Below are 20261 nucleotides of genomic sequence, written 5' to 3'. Positions count from 1 at the left end.
TTCTGAGTGGTATTTATTAATGAGTAAATATTTTATAAATTACCAGAATATATAAATATCGGAGCATAGATCTTAAATTCTGAAAATATCGCCAATAGCTTACTACTTTTGTAGCTGAACTAAAATGAGGACGGGACATGAGGGAATGAAGTGATGAAGTTAGGATTTTTATCAATAACATTTAAAATATAAATAAGTAAACATATAAAAAAGTCAAGAAAATTCGACACTTATTATATATACATTAAAAATAATTTTAATTTTGTACATATAATGTAATTCTTCGATGAAGGGGCACCGCCAGATGAATGAGTATTAAAAAGCTAGTAGGACTTTCGGGGACCATATAATACAATGAGTAATCAATGAACATGAGGACTGAAAATGGAAATTCAGAAGTACGAACTGTCTTTTTGCAACAATAATAGAAGGAAGATGCCAATGGCTGACAATAATAGAAGGAAGATGCCAATATCCAGCTATGCAAGGCGACAACAAATTTTCTGCCCCATTGGGATTACCTTTTCCGCCTTCTTATCATTATAATATTTCTCCCACCAACTTCTGATGCGTCTTTTTTTGTCGGTTGGAAATAAGAATTCATTCCTGACGGATGCTTTAAAAGCTCATTAGAAAAAATACATATAATAAGGTAGCTGACGCTTATATATCACTTCAAACTTCTTTTTTTTGGCCGTTCATCAGGAGCTGTTATTTGGGACTTGCATCTAACACGGAGGAGATCTATAGGGACCCCGGAGGACTTTCGGGGTGTATACTCGACGCACGGAGCCTCCTAGAAGACACTGAAATCTGTATTTCCACATCTCTCACTTACCAAACACTGTGTCCTCTCCCCCTTTTGGATCTAGTTAAGCATAACTACTAGTAAACACTTAACCTCTTGTATTTTAGTAATCACTACTTATTTGTCGTATCATTACATTGATTTCATCACTTGCTTTTATTATGAGTCTCACGGAATTAATTATCTTGTACATGTTATGACTTTGAGGAAATGATGAGAATGACCAAAACTGGCTTTCGCATTTTCCATTGTTTATGTCTTGTTCTTCATCTTATTTTCGTATTCAAGTTAGCTTGAATCTTTTAGACCCATAGGAAAAAGGTTAAAAAAAACAGAGAACAAAAAGAAAAAGAAATATTCAGGACATAGTGTCCTGAAGTTTGAACTTACAAAATTTAACTTCAGGACAGAGTGTACCGACATTTAAATTGAAAAATTGAACTTCCGTACACAGTATCTTGAGTGTCCTGAAATTTGAGTAAGTGGAGGAAAAGAAGCAGGTCTCTATCACTTTTTAAAACTAGCTACTGGCTAAATTCTAAATACTTTAAAAATGCTGATTGTATTTTTAACATTAGTCCTTGAGGTGGCTACCTAATGCCATTTCTACCAACTGTAGACACCTAGTGGGCTGCTGCTGCTGCTACTGTTACTAGCTTTCAGTAGCAGCTAAAAAGGGCCTTGAGAACCCAACAACAAAGTGTGGTCCAAAGCTAGGGGCTTTACTTAGAAGAAATGGTTCATTTGCACCATAGCCCTTCAAAGGCACTAGGCTTTAATTTTTGTCCCTCAAATTGATGATCTTTATTGTTCTTCGCTAAAAATTTCTTGATTTCGAGTTCGAACTCCTGCTCAGTAAAAAATAAAAAAAAATTACAAGGTAGAATTTGAATTCACAAGACAGATGCAAAACTCTCCTCAGGCAGAGTTTCAAACTCTACCTTAAGATAGAGTTTTGCCTTCAGGCAATTTTTTTGGAAAATTTACGGCCCATAGCTACCTCTAAGACTTATTTATTAGTAATAGCTACCTTTTTTTAAAATTATTTTTGGTAGCTTAATTATTTACCAAATTACCATCTATAACTTATTTTTTAGAACTGCAGTGTATTTCCCTAAAAGTAAGGTACCTCTCTCCCACTTACTCACAATTTTTTTTTTCTTTTCAAATATTTTTCTCTCACATCTTCAATTCACAACCATATTTTACTCCCATTATTCTTCACCATAATTAGCACGATTTCTTCTTCTGCCTTATCAGTTACCCAATCTCTACAAGTAACTAATTTTCGTTATGTTATTTGTTGTATTTCTCTTCAATTGTTCATAAATTTCATCGTATTTACCATCACTTTTCATTCAATTTTTTTATTTATTTATATTTTCAGCCATTGTTAGAGTATCTTCAACAAGCTCTAACTCTCCATTTTAATGGCGGATATTGATACTCCAAGCAAAAATACACCAGTGGCAACAGGAAAAGCAGTGGAGGATCTCCAGCCAATGGCCGAAGCTCAGCCATAATAATTCGTTTGCTAAATCTCCATGGATAGGTCGAAATAAGAGGAAAATCCTTCTTATGTTTGCTAATCATGGGTGTTGTTTATCTTATGAATGATAAAGAATAGTATTGATTATAACAATATGACATTGTAGCATCATCTAGGAGCAAGAGAATAGGTTGTTGTTGTAGAAACACCATTGATGAGAGTTGTGGAACTTTATGCCCATCAAGTGTTTGATAAAATGTTTCACTATATTTCAGTGTATTTATGTGTATCGACAAACAGTATATCTAATTTTTCAGTATATTTCAGTGTATTATTTCGCTGTATTTAAATGTATTTATCTTCTTCTTTTTTTTTTTTTTTTTTTTTTTTTTTTGTAGAGCTTATTTTTACTCCCCTTTGTTTTCACGATTTTTGTATTTCGCTGTATTTCTGCATTTTGTATTTCTAATTTATGAAATAGTTTCTGATATATTTCATTGTATTCCATTGTATATACGCATACTACAACTTTGCTACAAACTCTGCCTTGCGATTTTTTTTACTGAGCTGGGGTTCGAACCTTCGAACCCAGAATCTCTGGGGATATTAGATGAAGGGAAAAAAAATTAAAGACCACCAATTTGAGGGGCAAAAATTAAAGACCAGTGCCTTTGAAGGACAAGCCGCACAAAAAAATGGAAGAAATTGCCCGAATTTTCCTTCAATTGGCTGATCTTTAATTTTTGCCCTTCAAATGGGCTGGTCCGGGACATAAGTTCTTTAAGGACAAAAATCATATGAGACATAACTTGTGAGATATTATGATGCGAAAATAAAAACTTATGTCGCGCAAAAAAATTATTTGTCTGACAAAAATTTAAGATCAAAACAAAATAGGGGCACAAGATAAACTTCTTTTCTTGTTGAGTGCTGCCAGCAATCTCAAATTTTTCATTAAGAATATGTTAATTTATTCTACTTATTCTATTTTCTTGCATCTTTGTTTTTTCTGAGAAGCTACTAAAAAGGCTTTTTCACAAACCAGGACTCCCTAGTATTTTGCATTATGAAAGAGACCAATATATTCAAATATGAAGGCATTATTCTCCGCAGATCATTTATTCATTCTCCGTCAATTTCATTTTATGTGAACTCAGTTGATTGGTATGAAATTCAAGAAATTTTTCTTTTTGGAACTTGTAGTAGTGTTCGAACAAGCCACGCTATTTGTACAATGAGAAGTTTAAAATTAAATTAATTTTAAATATATAAAGGCATTATTCTTTCTGAAATACACTAAAAAAGAGTGTCACATAAAATATAACCACTACTCAGTGAGTAGATCCAAAGCACTGTCTCAGTCACTTTTATGGCTTATTTGCGTGGCTAATTATATTTGGCACAACCCAAAATGGCACAACTTGGCACAACTCCACCTTTTTGGGGTATTAATGTAAATTCAAGTGGACTTTTGGCTCAAATTGCACAAATGCCATCGTCTTGTTTTACGTTTATGCCCTTTCTGAAAATTTTATTTTTCCAATTTCAAATTCATTAAAATTTTACTCTCTTCACCCAAGATCAATATTACATTTTTCTTCCCAATGCCAATCACTAGAGAAAACCGTGCATTCTTTTTGAATGTGCATTCTTTTTGAATGTATACTTTTCTTATACAGTATATGTATACGTATATTCCTATTTTCTATTTATTTATTTAATTTTCCTTGTCGTTTTATTGGTCATCAAATAGGTGGATTAAACTTTTACTCTCTTCACCCAAGATCATTATTACATTTTTCTTCCCGATGCCAATCACTAGAGAAAACCGTGCATTCTTTTTGAATGTGCATTCTTTTTGAATGTATACTTTTCTTATACAGTATATATATACATATATTCCTATTTTCTATTTATTTATTTAATTTTCCTTGTTGTTTTATTGGTCATTAAATAGGTGGATTAAAATTTTACTCTCTTCACCCAAGATCATTATTACATTTTTCTTCCCAATGTCAATCACTAGAGAAAACCGTGCATTCTTTTTGAATGTATACTTTTCTTATACAGTATATATATACGTATATTCCTAATCTCTATTTATTTATTTAATTTTCCTTGTTGTTTTATTGGTCATCAAATAGGTGGTGACCAATTATCTATAGTAAGAAACAAAGTAGAACCTAGTATATATATATATATATATATATATATATATATATATATATATATATATCTATTTATTTATTTATTTATTTATTTATTTATTTATTTATTTATTTATTTATTTATTTATTTATTTATTTATTCCTTGTTGTTTTATTGGTCATCAAATAGATGATGACGAATTACCTATACAACCTATATATATATATACGTATATTCCTAGTTTTTATTTATTTATGGGAAAAGGGCCTGATTTACCCCTCTACTTTGGGAAAAGGTTCATATTTACCCCCATTATACTATCAGTCCACTTATACCGCTAGCGTTACAATAGTTGATATATTTGCCCCTAATTTTAACTCCTCTCCACCGTGGCTAATGGCTTGTCCACTGTGTCCCATTAAAATGCCACATAAGAGGCCATGTCAGCAATTTAATTAAATGAGTCCTAAAATTAAAAGACCAAAACGACGCCATCTTCTTCAATATCAACAGCTAGGGTTTTTCCTCTCTTTCTATTCTTCTCGCCTCTCTTGCACAGTTTATGTCTTGAAAAATGTCGGAAAATAGCTCCTCGTCGCAGTTGAAGTGCCATTGTGGTTTGATAGCTAGCCATTTAACTTCAAAAACTCATTCAAACCCTGGAAGGAAGTTCTTTAAGTGTCCTAAGACAAAGGTTAGTTATTGTTGTTATTCATATTTTGATTGGTAAAGTGCATTATTTAGGTGTTACTTTAATTTTAATTTCTTGGACAGATTAATTCTTGTGGTTATTGGAAATGGGAAGATGAAGTATTTTCGGATACTCCATTGACTGAAGTCAGAGAGTTAGTGGTTGCATTGGATGCTATTAAGGTTGAAATGGACAATTTGAGGAAAGAAGTAACTAAATTGGAGGCTATAAGCCAGTCTCAAGTGATAAAATGTCAACTTTGGAAGACAAAGTAACAAAGATGTGGATGATAATTATGATTTCATTGGCACTTTTCGTGGGTGTCATTACAGCTCCAAGGATGAAGTGATTGCCCTAACGAGACTAGTATTTATGTTATTGGTGTAACTTGAAAAATGTTTTGGTGTAACAATCTAATTTAGAATAAAAGAACCTTTCGTGCACCTTGGTTTTTAGTTGTTTTTATTCATGCCTTCTTTGCCTAGCTGAATACCTTGATTTTCTTGGTTATTGTGATTTTATTTCGTTTATCGGTAGCCCTGGATTTTAATTGTATTCCCTAAGTCATCTAGTTGGATTAGTATGAGACTGGTATCCAGTTTTGCTTTTTGTTTATCGAAGTCTCTCTATTTAGGATAAGTTAGGCCTAACGTAGCGACTAAAACTATTTAACGATGATTCTTAAACGCAGTTGATCTGCCCTAGTATAATGGTTTCGCCTTAAGCTTAGAACATTTAGGTCCCAAGTTCGAGTCTAGTTACGCGCCTTTAAAAAAAAAAGTACATAGTTTCCCTTGAGTTCCTAACCGGTGCAAGTGAAAATCTGTTTAGGTGACAGAGAAAAGCATGTTCACATTTATGAAGTAGTGTTTTGTACTCATCTTTGTTATGTAAATTTGCTTTTGATCAATGGAATTGGGTTTTTACTCATATTTATGAACATTTTCCTTTTTACTACCTTATTTTTTTTCTTTTCCTCTTTTACATTGAGAGCATTTCGCCAATTTTTAATCAAATTATCTAATATGCATAAAATAATAAAAAATATAAGAATCCGTAAAATCAAAATTAATTATTTTGTGTAGTCTAAACTTTTTCAAGTTAAATTATTCCATTGTGTTAGCTATTAAGCATAGAAATATTAAAAGAGACACGAATTGTAATTGCAAAACAAACATTTCATTCCAAACAAAGATAAAACAAGCTAAAATGAAAACACAACAAAACTAAAAACAGAGATGACATAGCATCTAGACAAAAACACCTGCACCAACCATTCCTACCAGTAATCATGACCACCTCAAAGATCAAGAACCTTGGTGCATGCATCACCAAAAGTAACGCCCCTAGTATCAAGTAAGGGGCTATCCTTTGATGACTCATTGTCACCATCGGTATCATAGACTTGAGGGAGGTTATTCTTCAGGAGCTTCTCATATATTTCATACGATTTAGTAAGGGGAAGGGGGTCAAGCAAGAGTATCATCTCAGTAGAGTCTCTGCCTCTAAGCTTGATTAGCCTGTGTATTAGCTCAGTTAGTTTATCCTTCATGGTTTCGTAGTTTTCTTTTTTGGTATGGTACAACTTCTCTATGACATCCGGAGATGCACATAATCCTAAACTTAGTCTTCTTCTCTTAGGTGTTCTCTCCATTTTTTTAGGTTACTGATAGCTTAGTACGTATTTAGCGTAATTTTTGCATGCAACTCATCTAGTGATCATATAGTGATCATGCATTAGTTGATATAATTACTTTCTTACCTTGGGCGGCCAAACCCACCCACGCCTAAACCCTTCACCAACTAGATTTGGTTACCCATTTCATTAGTTAAACTCTCATTTGCCAATTTAAGAGGTGGACATTGGAAATAAACAAGAGGGCTTCTTGTATGCCGTGTTGTCAACATTATTATCCTTCTTGGAAATTTGTCAAAATTGTAAACGAATAGTCGTACAAAATTCAATTTTTTTTTGTTTATATAACATTCTTTAATTAATCACATACTATCCGTGTAAGTCTAAAAAATAAATTCATAGGACGTTTATATAACTTTCTCTAATTATACACATCACTGTAAGTCGTATGAAATAAGTTCTTATAATAATAAGGTTATCTCTATCAGTGTAAGTTATAAGTTCAAATGATGGTTCAAATAAAATCCATATCTGAGTATAATACATTTGTTTATATAACAATTTTTGGCGAACAAACTAAAATTTTCATAATTTTATATTTAATATCCCAATACAAACCAAAACAACAACATCAATCCCCAAACATACTTATACTAATCCTAGCAAAAGATTCACATAGCCTTGGGAAAAGGTGGGGGTGAGAGGGGTAAGACTTCATCAAGTTCTAAGCCAATGCCTCCGACTGTAGCCATGGCCATCGCCTCCAACTTCTCCGTCCTCACTTTCAACTCAGCCTGGTTGTCCATAATCTTGTCTAGTTTATCAGCCATTTCCATCAAAAGAAAATGAACGTCCATAAGACGCTCATTCATGTTCTTGGGCAGATTGATGAGGATTGTATACTTGCTATGTCCACCAAACTGCCGCTTGTCACCCATTTCTGCACAAAGAATAAATAGTATAGGGATTAATTGTAAGAAGGAGAAAGCACGTTATACTATTTTTTAGTCTGAAAAAAAGAAAAGAAAAAGAATGATGAACATTTATGAATACCTTTTAGTAGGTATAGTCTGGAACGATGTAAATGAAAAGTTGGAAATGAAGGGTTGTATAGTTGAATAGTCTCCAAATATGTGAGATAAATATCCATATTTATTGTTAATGTAACCGTTCATATATTCTGGAACGATGTAAATGAAAAGTTGGAAATGAAGGGTTGTATAGTTGAATAGTCTTCAAATATGTGTGATAAATATCCATATTTATTGTTAATGTAACCGTTCATATATTTCCATATTTATTGTCAATGTAATTGATTCCATTAATAATAAACAATTTACAAATGCAAGTAGATGAAGAAATTATCAAAGTATTACATTTAAGCTGAGTAATAATAAATTTTCAGTTTGAATATTTTATCATTAGGTTGAGTAATAAATTTTCAGTTTGAATATTTTATCATTAAGTTGAGTAATAATAAATTTTCAGTTTGAATATTTTTTTTTTATTCCCTTGACTCGCAAATTTGTGCACGTTATTTCCTTTAGAGGGAAACTGAAAGGTTCATTTGGCTCTTCTGATATAATATGTGAAATTATATATTCCATTAACTTAAATAAGAGTATTAATCTGAATCTAAAATATCTTGTATTTTATTTTACACTTTATATTTGTAACTTTCGTGATAGTTGTATTTAACAAATAGTACTCAAAAAATAATATTTAGCACAACATCAATTTAGGCATAATAAGACATAAGTTTTTATATATAATAAAATTAATTAACCCCCCCCCCCCCTAAAAAAAAAATTACATAGACAAATCATCCCCTCCGATCGAAACCAAAAAAAAGAAAAACAAAATCAAACCCCCAATACATACTAACCCTGCCTAAACATTGACATGCAGGGTGGGGGTGGGGTTGGGGGGGGGGGGGCGACAATAAACCCTAATCATTCCTAAAATTAAGAAAACGGTTGGGTGAGGGGGCAAGATCTCATTAACTTCGAGGCCAACGCCTCCGCATGTAGCCTTGCTCATCATCTCCATTTTCTCCTGGTTTCTTTTCAACTCAGCAATCTCCTCCATCATCTTGTCTAGTTTCTACATCATGTCTACCAACAGAAAATGAACGTCTACAAGACGCTCATGAACAGATTTGGGTGGCCTGAGGATGTTTTCATAAATGCTTGATGTAGGCCACTGTGCTTCGTCAGACATTTTTCTGCAAAAACAACAAGTAGAAAAGATTAACTAACAGAAAAAAGCAATTTATAAAGTTTATTAATCGACAAAAAAAAAATGGAAGATGAACTGTTAGAATACCTTGGTATGTATCTTCTAAAAGGCACTTTACTCGAAAAGTTAGAAATGAGTGATCTTGTTGGAAGAATGTCGTTTATATAGTTGTTGTGAATTAGAGAAAGGCACCATTTGGTTAAATAAATTTTAAAAAAACCGCTCATTTTTATCCTTGGTTTTTGTTATAGTCTAAAATTTTAATTTTTTTTTTTTTTTTTTGAAGTTGGTTAATATGAAATCTCAACAGTTTAATATACTCATAAATTACAACCTTTATTAAGTTTGTTATGACCAAATCATGAATGATTTATTTGGAGTCATGACATCATGTACTAACAAATTGTAACATATTACTAAATTAATTATTTTACTGAAACATATTATTTTTGAATTAATTGACTAAAATTATTTTGCTTTAACATATAATTGAATCAATTTGGAATCCACACACTTTGTGTTATAGTGAATTCATTCCACTATTCATTAGTTGTTCAATTGGATCAAGTTGTATCTCAATTCAATTTTTGTTGGCTTTTGTGTTGACTTGCTTATGTTGGATCAAATTGATGATCAACAACACTTGATCTTGATATAATTAGAGTAACATCTTCATTCCACCAAGCATTGGTGGTCTAATTGGATCAAGTTGGATCTCAATGTTGAAGTGCTTCCAGTCTCAATTCAATTTTGTTGACTTTTGTGTTGACTTGATTATGTTGGATCAAATTGAAGATCAACAACACTTGATCTTGATAATAATTAGAGTCACACCTTCATTCCACCAAGCATTGGTGGTCCAAATGGATCAAGTTGGATCTCGATGTTGAAGTGGTTCTAGTCTCAATTCAATTTTTGTTGACTTTTGGGTTTACTTGCTTTGTTGATCAAATGGTGATCACTTGCTTTTGTTGGATCAAATTGAACCAAAATTAGAGTCACACCTTCATTCCACCAAGCATTGGTGGTCTAATTGGATCAAGTTGGATCTCAATATTGAAGTGGGCGTAGTCTCAATTCAGGATTTTGTTGACTTTTGTGTTTAGGGTTTGTTGATCTTGTGTTGACTTGCTTTCTTGATCAAATTGAACAAAATTTAGAGTCACACCTTCATTCCACCAAGCATTGGTGGTTCAATTGGGTCAATTTGGACCTCGTCAAATTTATTTTTTATTTTTTACATTTTATCTCAAAATCAAGTAAATAAAATAGAACAATCAACATATAGTATAAATGATCACATAGATAATTGGTAACATTAAAAATCAACATGTGGCTATTCCATATTAAACATTTTCCAAATGCAAGTAGATGAAGAAATTATCTAAGTATTTACATTAAGTGGAGTAATAATAAATTTTCTGTTTGAATTTTATTTTTTTGAATTTTATTTTTTTCCATTGAAATTTTCCTCTATGTTTTTTCCTTTTGATCCAAAACAACTTTTGGGGGAAATCTAAAAAATTTGATCCGAAAACAATGTTTGAGAGGGAAATCTAATGATGAAATTACCAAAAAAAAGTGTTATTGGTGAAAAATGAAAAAAAAGGGCGGTGAATGGTGATAATTATGACTATATGTATATTGAAAGGTATCATTACTACTCTTCATTTACATCCACCTCTATAAGACATCAAATCAAATCAAAATATTTTATCATTTTTTTTTAATATTTATTGTTTTTTTTTAACATATTATTTGTGAGAGAACTATGTTCCCTATCAACAAGCCCAACAATGAGCCTGAACAATCCGCTCGTCCCTCCATGAATTGAGAGTGGAAGTTGCTAAATTGTATTGGATGGATTTCCCATTTTAAATGTATTTTCTATGAGCACAACAAGAGAAGATCAACTTTGTATAATTGTTATTTGAATTTTAATATACGAACAATTGCAATTTTATGATGAACTTTGTATTAATTGTTATTTGAATTTTAAGGTACGAACAATTTCAATTTAATGATGAATTTGCGTTCAATTTTACAAGAATTAAATAAAATTAAAATTATAATATAAAATAATAATATGGCGTATTGCAATAAGTGTCAGTCATTAAATGCAGTCCAACCGACTGATCCGGTTGAAATGGCATGTTTGGCCTATTTAAAGAAGAGAAACACTGTACCACATTCCTTATTCTCTTTGTTTACATACATTTCAATACTCTAACTAGTCTCTATCAGCTCCAGGTATAGTACTTTCATTTTCAACAAAGTAGTCAGACTAGGGTTTCATACATTCAACCTTAGGTATAAAATTAATTTTTTGTATTATTATTTGCAGAAATGGAACACCTACTACGTCGCACTAAGAGAAGCATGCGTAAGTTAGATGACACATATTTTTTGATTAACCGACATTCAGATGCACTGGAAAACCGGGTTACTCTTACCAATGAGATGTTCATCCATCGTTTAAATGCCTTAGAATCTCAGTTGAACGAGGTTAAGTGTTATACCCTATTTTAACCGGGGTCAAAATAGTTTACAACATCCGGGTAATGCCGGAGTTAATTAAAGTTAAGAGTCGCCACCTAATTAATTATGGTGAATTAGGGCACCTAAGATTATTAAAGTAATTATCTAAAGTCGATTATAATTTTAAGGTGCTTATTATTAAGTTAATTTTTGTTATGGAAGTTCAACTAATCTAAAAGGACATTTATGTTAAGCATGTTGTTTTTACATTAAAAGTCCTTTTATATTACACAAGTTAATTATTAGGCTAAATATGTTAAATATAATATTCTAAATGTTTGGTAAATAATTATTACTAAAATTGTAATAGAAGGTAATGACGTTGTTAGAAATAAGATTGAATTATATTTTGTATTGTATTAACATGTATTATTTTGAAGGGGCGGGTTATTAATTAGTTTTGCATTATATTATAAAAACTATTAAAAAACACTAGATTAATTCTTTATGTTTTTATTAACTATTCTTTAAGAATATGCATAATTAATTCAAAAATAGAGAGTTATTTATAAAATATATTTGATTTTATGTTTGCGTATTAGTGCAAATAAAAAGAAAAATTTCTAAGATGAGAAAATCAACCAACCTATTAAATCCTTTAATTTAAAATATACTATTTAAAAATCAAAATTTTGAAATCAAATATTCACATACTATAAATAACTACAAAAAAAAGATGAAAAAATAACTTATGGTATTAATTGTTAGTTCTTCGGATGATTACTAAACTAAAACCCTTAATGTGCGGCTTTCAGGCTAAATTAAAGAACTTAGAAGAATTTTGAGGAATCTTAGGAATGAACTTTAAATACACACAAAGGTTTTAAATATATACGTTGAAGAAGGCAACAATATTGATCTTTGGTATGGATGTGTAACGACCCGTTTTGTTGTTACCGTCATTCTTCTATTTTTTCCCTCGTTCACCCATTCCTGAGTCTCGTTAGAACTATTTTGACCCGAGAAGATAGTTGGCATGATTTCCTAGGCATCGTTTTGGGCTTTGGAATGTTTTCTAGGGAAAATTGGATTTGCACAAAAATGAGAGAAAAGGGAGTTGACTTGTGGGTGCAATCAATGGATTTTGTTAAACATGTATAATGTAAGTTCGAGACCATTTGTGATTGATTGGTGGGTTTGGTTCGATTCCTAATATCTCGTGTTGCATTTTGGGACTTGGGTTGGAAAGTTGATAGCGAGGGGGAAGGGATTGGACAAGTCAAAGCATCAAGCCTCTAGTTGGAAATTTTGAGGCCACGTAGATATGCATTCTTAAGTATTTTTATGCATATCTGCATGTTTGGTTTGTGTTCGGGAGGTTCCGGGATCCGGGTGTCGTTTTCAAGTTTGGAAGACAATAGATTTCGGGTGTATTAAGTGTAGAATTTGTTGGCTTAAATCAACGAAGGTTAATCCATCAAGATGTAACACTTTAAGATCGGTCGACGAGCGATTGATTTATGTTTTAATAACCTCGATAAAACCCTTATTTCCTCCCATAACTTCTATTATATTTTCTTACTACCTTGGAGCCTCGACTTGAGGGGTTAATCGACAAGATTCTTTTGGAAGTAAGTTCCCTAATCCTAATCTCATCAAAGTTTTCAATCTAAGTAAGAATCCGTATGCTAGAAATTCCTAGAATGTCACAAGGATTAAAAAGGATTTATGGGGTTTTTCATAAAAGGGTTTTAAATATGATTTGGATTCCTAAGTTATGGTTAAATGTTGTTGTTCATGCTAGATAATGTCATATCTAGGCTTGTTAATCATTAATCTTCTATTCTAGAATTGATTTTCATGAGTTAAAATTAGGGTTCTTAGACCCAAATTTGGGGGATTTCATATTAATGATGATTTTGAGAATTAATTGAGTATTCATATGATTAAAGTAATGGGTTTTGACCTTTTAGTATTGAATTTGATATTTTGGTCATAAAATTTCCTTTTGTTTGAGACTAATTTTCAAAATACAAGGGTTGGAATTTGACTCGAAATAGAAAGTGGAGATCACAAGGGGTATCATTATTCATGGTTTCTTTCATAGAATTCATATGTGATGGCTAACATTTGATTATTTGGAGACGCTTCGAAAGACAAGGTAACGTGTGGGTTCGTTATATAGTGTTCGGGTGCCGAGGTAGGTTATGGTAAAACTAACAACTAACAAGGTGGTTCATTAGTTTCCCATATTCGTGTATTAGAATTTACAAGAATGCATGTGTAGGAATTAAGATTTGGGATGGAATCCTAGAATGGTATTGATGTGTGATTGTGTGTTAACACCAAACGAGTTAACACAAAGATTATTTAGGCATTGTATGATGTGGCTTTCTTGAAAATCGATGGATTTTATGTGACTTCTAAGTCTAAACAAGTGATACCTATTACCGTGCACACTAATGATGACCCATTCCGTAATATGTGATTATTTGTGTTGTGCCATAAATAGTGAATCTAGTTGATAAATGGAAGGATAAAATGCATCCATCCAAACTCTCAAACGAGTTGAACTATATATGAAAAATGATTGTGAATGTAGGAAGGAAATTACTTTTGTAAGCTAATAGGATGATTTAGGGAAGTGATAATAATGTATATCGATTTGATTAACAAAATTTGTTGTGTGTTAAAGTTTTTGCCAAACCCCATTATGTCGTGATTTGATTGTTCTTTGTCACCGATTTTGATGCCATGAAAGTTGTTGATAATGAGGATTATGTTATCGTCTTGATTACGATATATTATTGAGCATCCCACCTTTTGTTGGTATTTGTGATTCGGATATATTATTGGCATACCAAAGTGTTTTTTTTTTTTTTTGACTCGGATATATTGTTGGCATACCCATTCTATTGGTATTTGTCCCTAAAATATTGTTGGCATATCTATTTATATGGTATTTGTGATTCGGTTATCTATGTTGGCATTGGGCGTTGGTATTTGTGATTCGGATATATTGTTGGCGTCGTTGGTACTTGTGATATGGATCGTGATTTGTTGATGTTGACTCATATAATGGACCGCATTCTCATCCATTCAGGATACATTGTTGTTTTGATCTCTTGGATAAATCTCTTTACTTGAGTGACGTGAGATTCGATGTTCATCCCGAAATCGTTGATTGTGTGAAGTTGATGGACTTGATAAAACTATTTTACTTGAGTGACGTGAGATGGCCGATATCCGATGATTAAGGGGCGAGAGAGAGATTGCATGGCGATATCCGATGTTAGTTTCGGAATCGTTGATAGTGCATGGATTTTAGCTGTGGGAAAGAGATGAGTGAGATGCGGTGAGAACCCCCGTGGGCAAAGAGAAAAGGGTCCCATCCGTCCGTTGGGCAAAGATCCGAGATGGGTGGCACTTAGACTTTGCGAGTCAAGGAGTATGTGCTACCGAGACGTCGATATTTTCGGGCTAGTACATATGTACATGTACACGATTTGCATGGCATTGTATTGCATCCATACATTATTGCATTGCATTGCACCATGGTTTGTGGCGAAAATTGAGATCGTGTTGTTTATTTTAATGTTGGATTTGGACTTGATATATTTAACAATTAGTAATGTTTGGGGATATATATTATACTTAGGCGATGACGTGTATCTGGATTCGATTACATTTGATTTATACTTGTTGAATTGTACCTGTTGAATTATCCTGGAGAACCCTCCGTAAAATAAGTAATTTGACTGGTTTCTAAGTGATGTAGGATAAAAGGTGTTATAACGATGAGTTAACTCCTAGACTAAAAGGAACAATCTAATGATTTATGTATTGGGAAATTGCACTGTGATATTTGACTTGTAGTTATTAGAGAGCAGTTGTGATTTAAGGATATTGATGTTATGATGTGCGGTGGATAGACGTATAACTTGATTTAGTGATTATAGTGGTTGTTTGTGAATTCTTTTACTAATATGTGTTACTAACCATTGTCGGCCTATGATACTTACTCCGTTTTAGCGTGGATTAGGTGCTTATTGTTAAGTTAATTTTTGGGTGTAGACTATTTCAGGTGGTTGATTGTGATATGATGCGGAAATGTGCGGTGCCTATTTGGAAGGCCTCCTCCCACTTCATTCTGGGACGGAGGTTGAGTCTTAGAATGTAGCGATAATCGAAAATCATTAGTCGCTCTTGTACTAGTCTAGACCAGGTCATGGGAAAATGGATTGAGCTAGCAATCATGTATTTGTTGTAATCATGTGAACACTGAGTTTATTGAAATATATTAGATGTTACGCTGTTATTTCTAAATATCAATTGGTTTAAAGGATTAGTCTGGTTTAATCAATGTGTTAGTCGATAGAGGGTTCAAATAAACCGAGAAAAATTTGGGAAAGGTGAGAAGATCAACCGCGCATATTAAATGCTTCGTACGGGATGACATAGTTTTTCTACTCAAACATGTTGTTGGTTTAGTCGTTTAATCTATGTTTTGAAAGAAGTTGTTTTGATGTTAAGATGGTCAACTACTCATATGTTCTTAGTTTTTGTTTTGAAACATGGCAAGTTGGTTAATGTAGTAAAAAACATGTGAAATGTAAGATTTCAGCTCTATTATGTTGTTACTGTCTTTGTGTTCTTGTTGAAGGCTTTTCTTTTGTTGGTTTGGTACACAAAAAATACTTGACAGAAATAGGCAAAAGAAAATCTAACATTACTTGCATATAGATAGAACTTTACTACTTTCATTAACAAGTCATGCAAATTCATCTAGATTGGGTCATTATTAGAACAACAAACTTGAAAAATATGATTGGTATTTAAATGCACACAATATATCATAATAACGAAAAAAATATTCCAGGTTAATTATTTTATTTTTATGAAATTTAAAATAATCATGAAAAATATGATTGTCACAACGTTTGCACTTCCCACTGATAACTAAATGCTTTCAGTTTACAAATCCTTGATAACCAAAGGATTTTACTACTCCTGCCGGTTCATTAAGTGATTGTTTTTAAAGTTAAGTGACATTGTTTTCAAAGTTTTTTAAGTACAAATTTAAGTTTTTTCACAGGTGCACTAGGACATTGTTATTTCGTTCACACAAACCATGGAATAAAAAACTTTTAAGAACTTAAAACAGCATTCTATAAACCCAAATTCATAAAATATTGATATTGATATTCATAATTAAGATCATACAAAGTTCAAAGATGTTTCAAACCAAAACGTCTGGTAATGCATTAGCAAAAGCTACGAACAATGGGTCGTCATTAACAACCACAAATTTAACAAACTCATCAGAGCTCCTAAACATCACAAATTTTTTTTAACATCTCCTTCTTCAAAACCTACCCCGTCAACAAATTCTTTCCATCCATCCTGGATTCTCCTTCTTTCACCACGTGGTATAATTTTGGCTGTCCATACTACATTGAGATGAACAATCTTAGTGGTAGTGACTCGAGGTGGAATGTATTTAGATACAACCGTTGGCAACCACTGTAAAAGAATAAGAATTATAAATACATTGTAATTTAACAAAAAACAAAAATAATGGAAAATGTGAGTACCATATCATCCAACATTGCATAAGATCTACTCAGTCTTATTCTAAAACGAGGGTGGGGATGGTGACTCGGATGGACTAGAGTGAAATCGGCCATTGATCAACAAAATTTTTGGTTTGCAAAACTACTTTGTATTGAAATTTTTTTGGGTAAATAATAAGTTAGGGCTGAACGTTCTTAAATAGGAGTAGTAAATTGGAGTGAGAAGGCACCTTTTCACCTTTTCATTTTCCCTCCTATAAAATTTTGGATTCCCTCCATTAGAAAGAACAGTTGAAATTTCCGAATTTTAATTTGATATAAATGATATTTTACTATGTTTATTCAGATTTCTAATTTCTATTGAACAAGCAATATGAGAGAATTTATGAAACTATTTTTTTTAAAGACAATTTTGTCAAAAGTTAGGCAGAACATGCTCAATTTTGTGATTAAATCACATGTTTGAAGTCAACAAAAATAGCAAACTTCTCTTTGTTACGCAATACATACAAAAAATTGCAATACTAACAAACAAATAATGCATCAACTAGTACATTAACATTTACACTATTTTGAAACACAAAATAAACAAATAATGCATCATCCAGTACATTAACATTTACTATGAAACACAAAATAAAACTTCCAATTCAATCAATATATACAAAAACTTGCAATACTAACAAACAATTAACATTTACACTATTTGAAACACAAAATAAAACTTCCAATTCAATTAAACGACTGGTTGATCTATTTGAACATCACCAACGCTACTTCTATTATAACTACCGCCACTTCTACCACCCCCTACACCTCCACTATCATTTTTCTTGCATCGTGTCCCATTCTTGCACTCCCACGTGCAGGTCTTGTTGAAGTTGTACCACCATTATTATCACCTCCATCGACATTGTCACCATTGGCATTAGGTCCAGCTCTCGCACTCTCTCATGCACGTCTTCTTGTATTTGTACCACCATCATTATCAACTGCATTAGCATCACCTCCATTCTCATTATTTCATTGGCATTAGGTGCACATCTAGCCCTATACCCTAGTCCACCCCTTGGCCTAAAGACGTTTTCACGTCCTCCTATACGTCTGTTAGTTGGTGGCCTTCCACGTGGACGAGTCTCTCTTAGGTTTCTTATGTATGTGAAATTATCATCGTCTGAATCATCTCCCCCAACGTCTAGCACTAGCGTATCATCCTCCCAATCTAAATAGGCAGCCAGTCTGGCTTTCATTACATTTTTTTTAAAGTCTCTAATTTTCACTTCATTGTCCAATGCAACATCACAGACCCTGTCAAACCATTTCTTCAACATATAATATCTTTTGAACTCATCAGTCATGGTTGGGTAGCCACCAGGAAAGAATTTCCTCAAGTGTGGACGAACGACATCTCTTCTCCACCTTCTAATTATATACCTCTCGGGGATTATGTCAATCTTCTTTCTTGACATAACTTCTAGTATATGGCAACACAAAATATAAGTAGATTCAAAGTGTTTGCAATTGCATTCCAAATATTCACCGCTTGTTCTGTATTCCACCAAGAACACAAATACATTGCCATGAAAATCATTCTTAATTGAATAATCAGCAATGTCGAAATTCTCCACACCTTCCACCACTTCAGCATCTTCATGATTGCTCATTTCACAGTGATACTTTTTTGCTACCTGGTCCATGAAAAGATCATATATTGTACGAGTGTAATGAGTTTATATTTGTTCCTCCCACATGAATCCAATGAAAACTTTTGCTTCTGTATAACTAGAATTAAATTCAGAAGTTAACTCTTTATCAAATTTTGCTCTCAAGGCTATCTCGTATTGCTCAACAAACTGCTTTAGTGTGCTAGAACCACTGATATAGTCATCAAAGAAAGCATGCATACCCTCACACCTTTGTGTGGACAACATACTAGCCCAAAATAGTGCTTTAGGTATACAGGAACCCACTTCTCCCTTTCCAAAAACAAATTAGAGAACCATCTTCTGTTTTGTAACTCATATTTTTGAATAAATGCCTCTCATTTTCCAACAAATTCATCAATAGTAATGCTATCAAAGATTACTGCTTTAAATTCCCTCTTGGCGATTTTAGCATTATGAACTCGCTTTAGCCTGAAAGGCAACTTTGTGAAAATGTGCTAAATACAAAACTCGTGGATTGCGTTTGGCATCACTACTTCCGATAGCTGCCTTAATACTCTCACATTGGTCCGTCATAATAGCGGTTGGAGCTACACCATTCATGGCTCTAAGCCAAGTAGAGAAGACATATTTGTAAGTGTTAGCATCCTCGCTTGTAATCAAAGCACATCCAAGAAGTATGGACTGCCGGTGCTGATTCACACCAATAAATGAAGCAAACGGCATAAGCCATTGATTCACAAGGTAGGTAGTGTGAAAACATATCACATCACAAAATTCAAGATATGCATACTTAGAATGTGTATGAACCCATACATAGTTACGTAGCCTGCCAGAATTATCGTGGTCTACTACATAGAAAAACTCCCTATCCTTAATCTGTGTTTATTGCTTCTGCATCGGTGGACAAGGTTCTCAACCTCCTCTCCCACAAAATGTAATTTTTGCAGTCCTTGGGGGTACATCCCAAATTCTCAGGACCACCAGCTTCAACTTCCAAGAGTTTTATGCTCTTTGAAGGTCTCAAACCTGCAATGTCGTGAGCAACAAGCTGCCTGTTCAAACTCCTGCTCATTTCCCTGTGTGAGGGCATAAATCGTGATAGTCTGGCATCCAACACATGATTATGCTCACTTTCAACCCTAGTGACACGCCATGATGATCCATCATAACAGCATTAACACGAGCTTTACATTCATTCCTTTTGCTCGATTTCTTTTGTTTTCCTTTCCTTGACCTATCACAAGCATAGACAACATAATTAACAAAATCACTACGTTTTTTTAACGCTGTTTTTTTTCACCACACCAAACCCTTTCAATCTGGCGTGCTCTCTGTAAAATGAAAACATTGAATCTTTACTTCCAAATGTCATCCCTTCAATAGGACCTTGTAAAACTTGTTCATGTGTATATCTCTCCTCATTCATTCCTCCTCTAGCTTCATCTTCATCTGTCATATCATGCTCATGTTCATATTCATCCGTCAAAGGATCCTCTTTGTATTCCTCAAAGTGATCAGGAGTATTTACCTCTT

The 20261-nt window shown here is 33.0% G+C and overlaps 1 protein-coding gene and 1 long non-coding RNA gene across 2 annotated transcripts; both read left to right on the top strand.

Moving 5' to 3' along the window:
- The first annotated feature begins 242 nt into the window (after positions 1-242).
- LOC132052917 (uncharacterized) lies at positions 243-2641 on the top strand. Its single transcript, XR_009414043.1, has 2 exons — positions 243-888; positions 2196-2641. It is a non-coding gene; the product is annotated as an uncharacterized LOC132052917 (long non-coding RNA).
- A 1988-nt stretch (positions 2642-4629) lies between these two features.
- On the top strand, positions 4630-5585 carry LOC132054701 (uncharacterized protein At1g43920, Chloroplastic-like). Its single transcript, XM_059446672.1, has 2 exons — positions 4630-5139; positions 5220-5585. The coding sequence occupies exons 1-2, from the start codon at positions 5020-5022 to the stop codon at positions 5409-5411; spliced, it is 312 nt and encodes a 103-aa protein (XP_059302655.1). The 5' UTR covers positions 4630-5019; the 3' UTR covers positions 5412-5585.
- The last annotated feature ends 14676 nt before the right edge of the window (positions 5586-20261 follow it).

Source organism: Lycium ferocissimum, chromosome 4 (genome assembly GCF_029784015.1).
Source record: "Lycium ferocissimum isolate CSIRO_LF1 chromosome 4, AGI_CSIRO_Lferr_CH_V1, whole genome shotgun sequence".
In the NCBI taxonomy this organism is placed as follows: domain Eukaryota; kingdom Viridiplantae; phylum Streptophyta; class Magnoliopsida; order Solanales; family Solanaceae; genus Lycium; species Lycium ferocissimum.
This window is presented reverse-complemented; position numbering and strand designations above follow the sequence as displayed.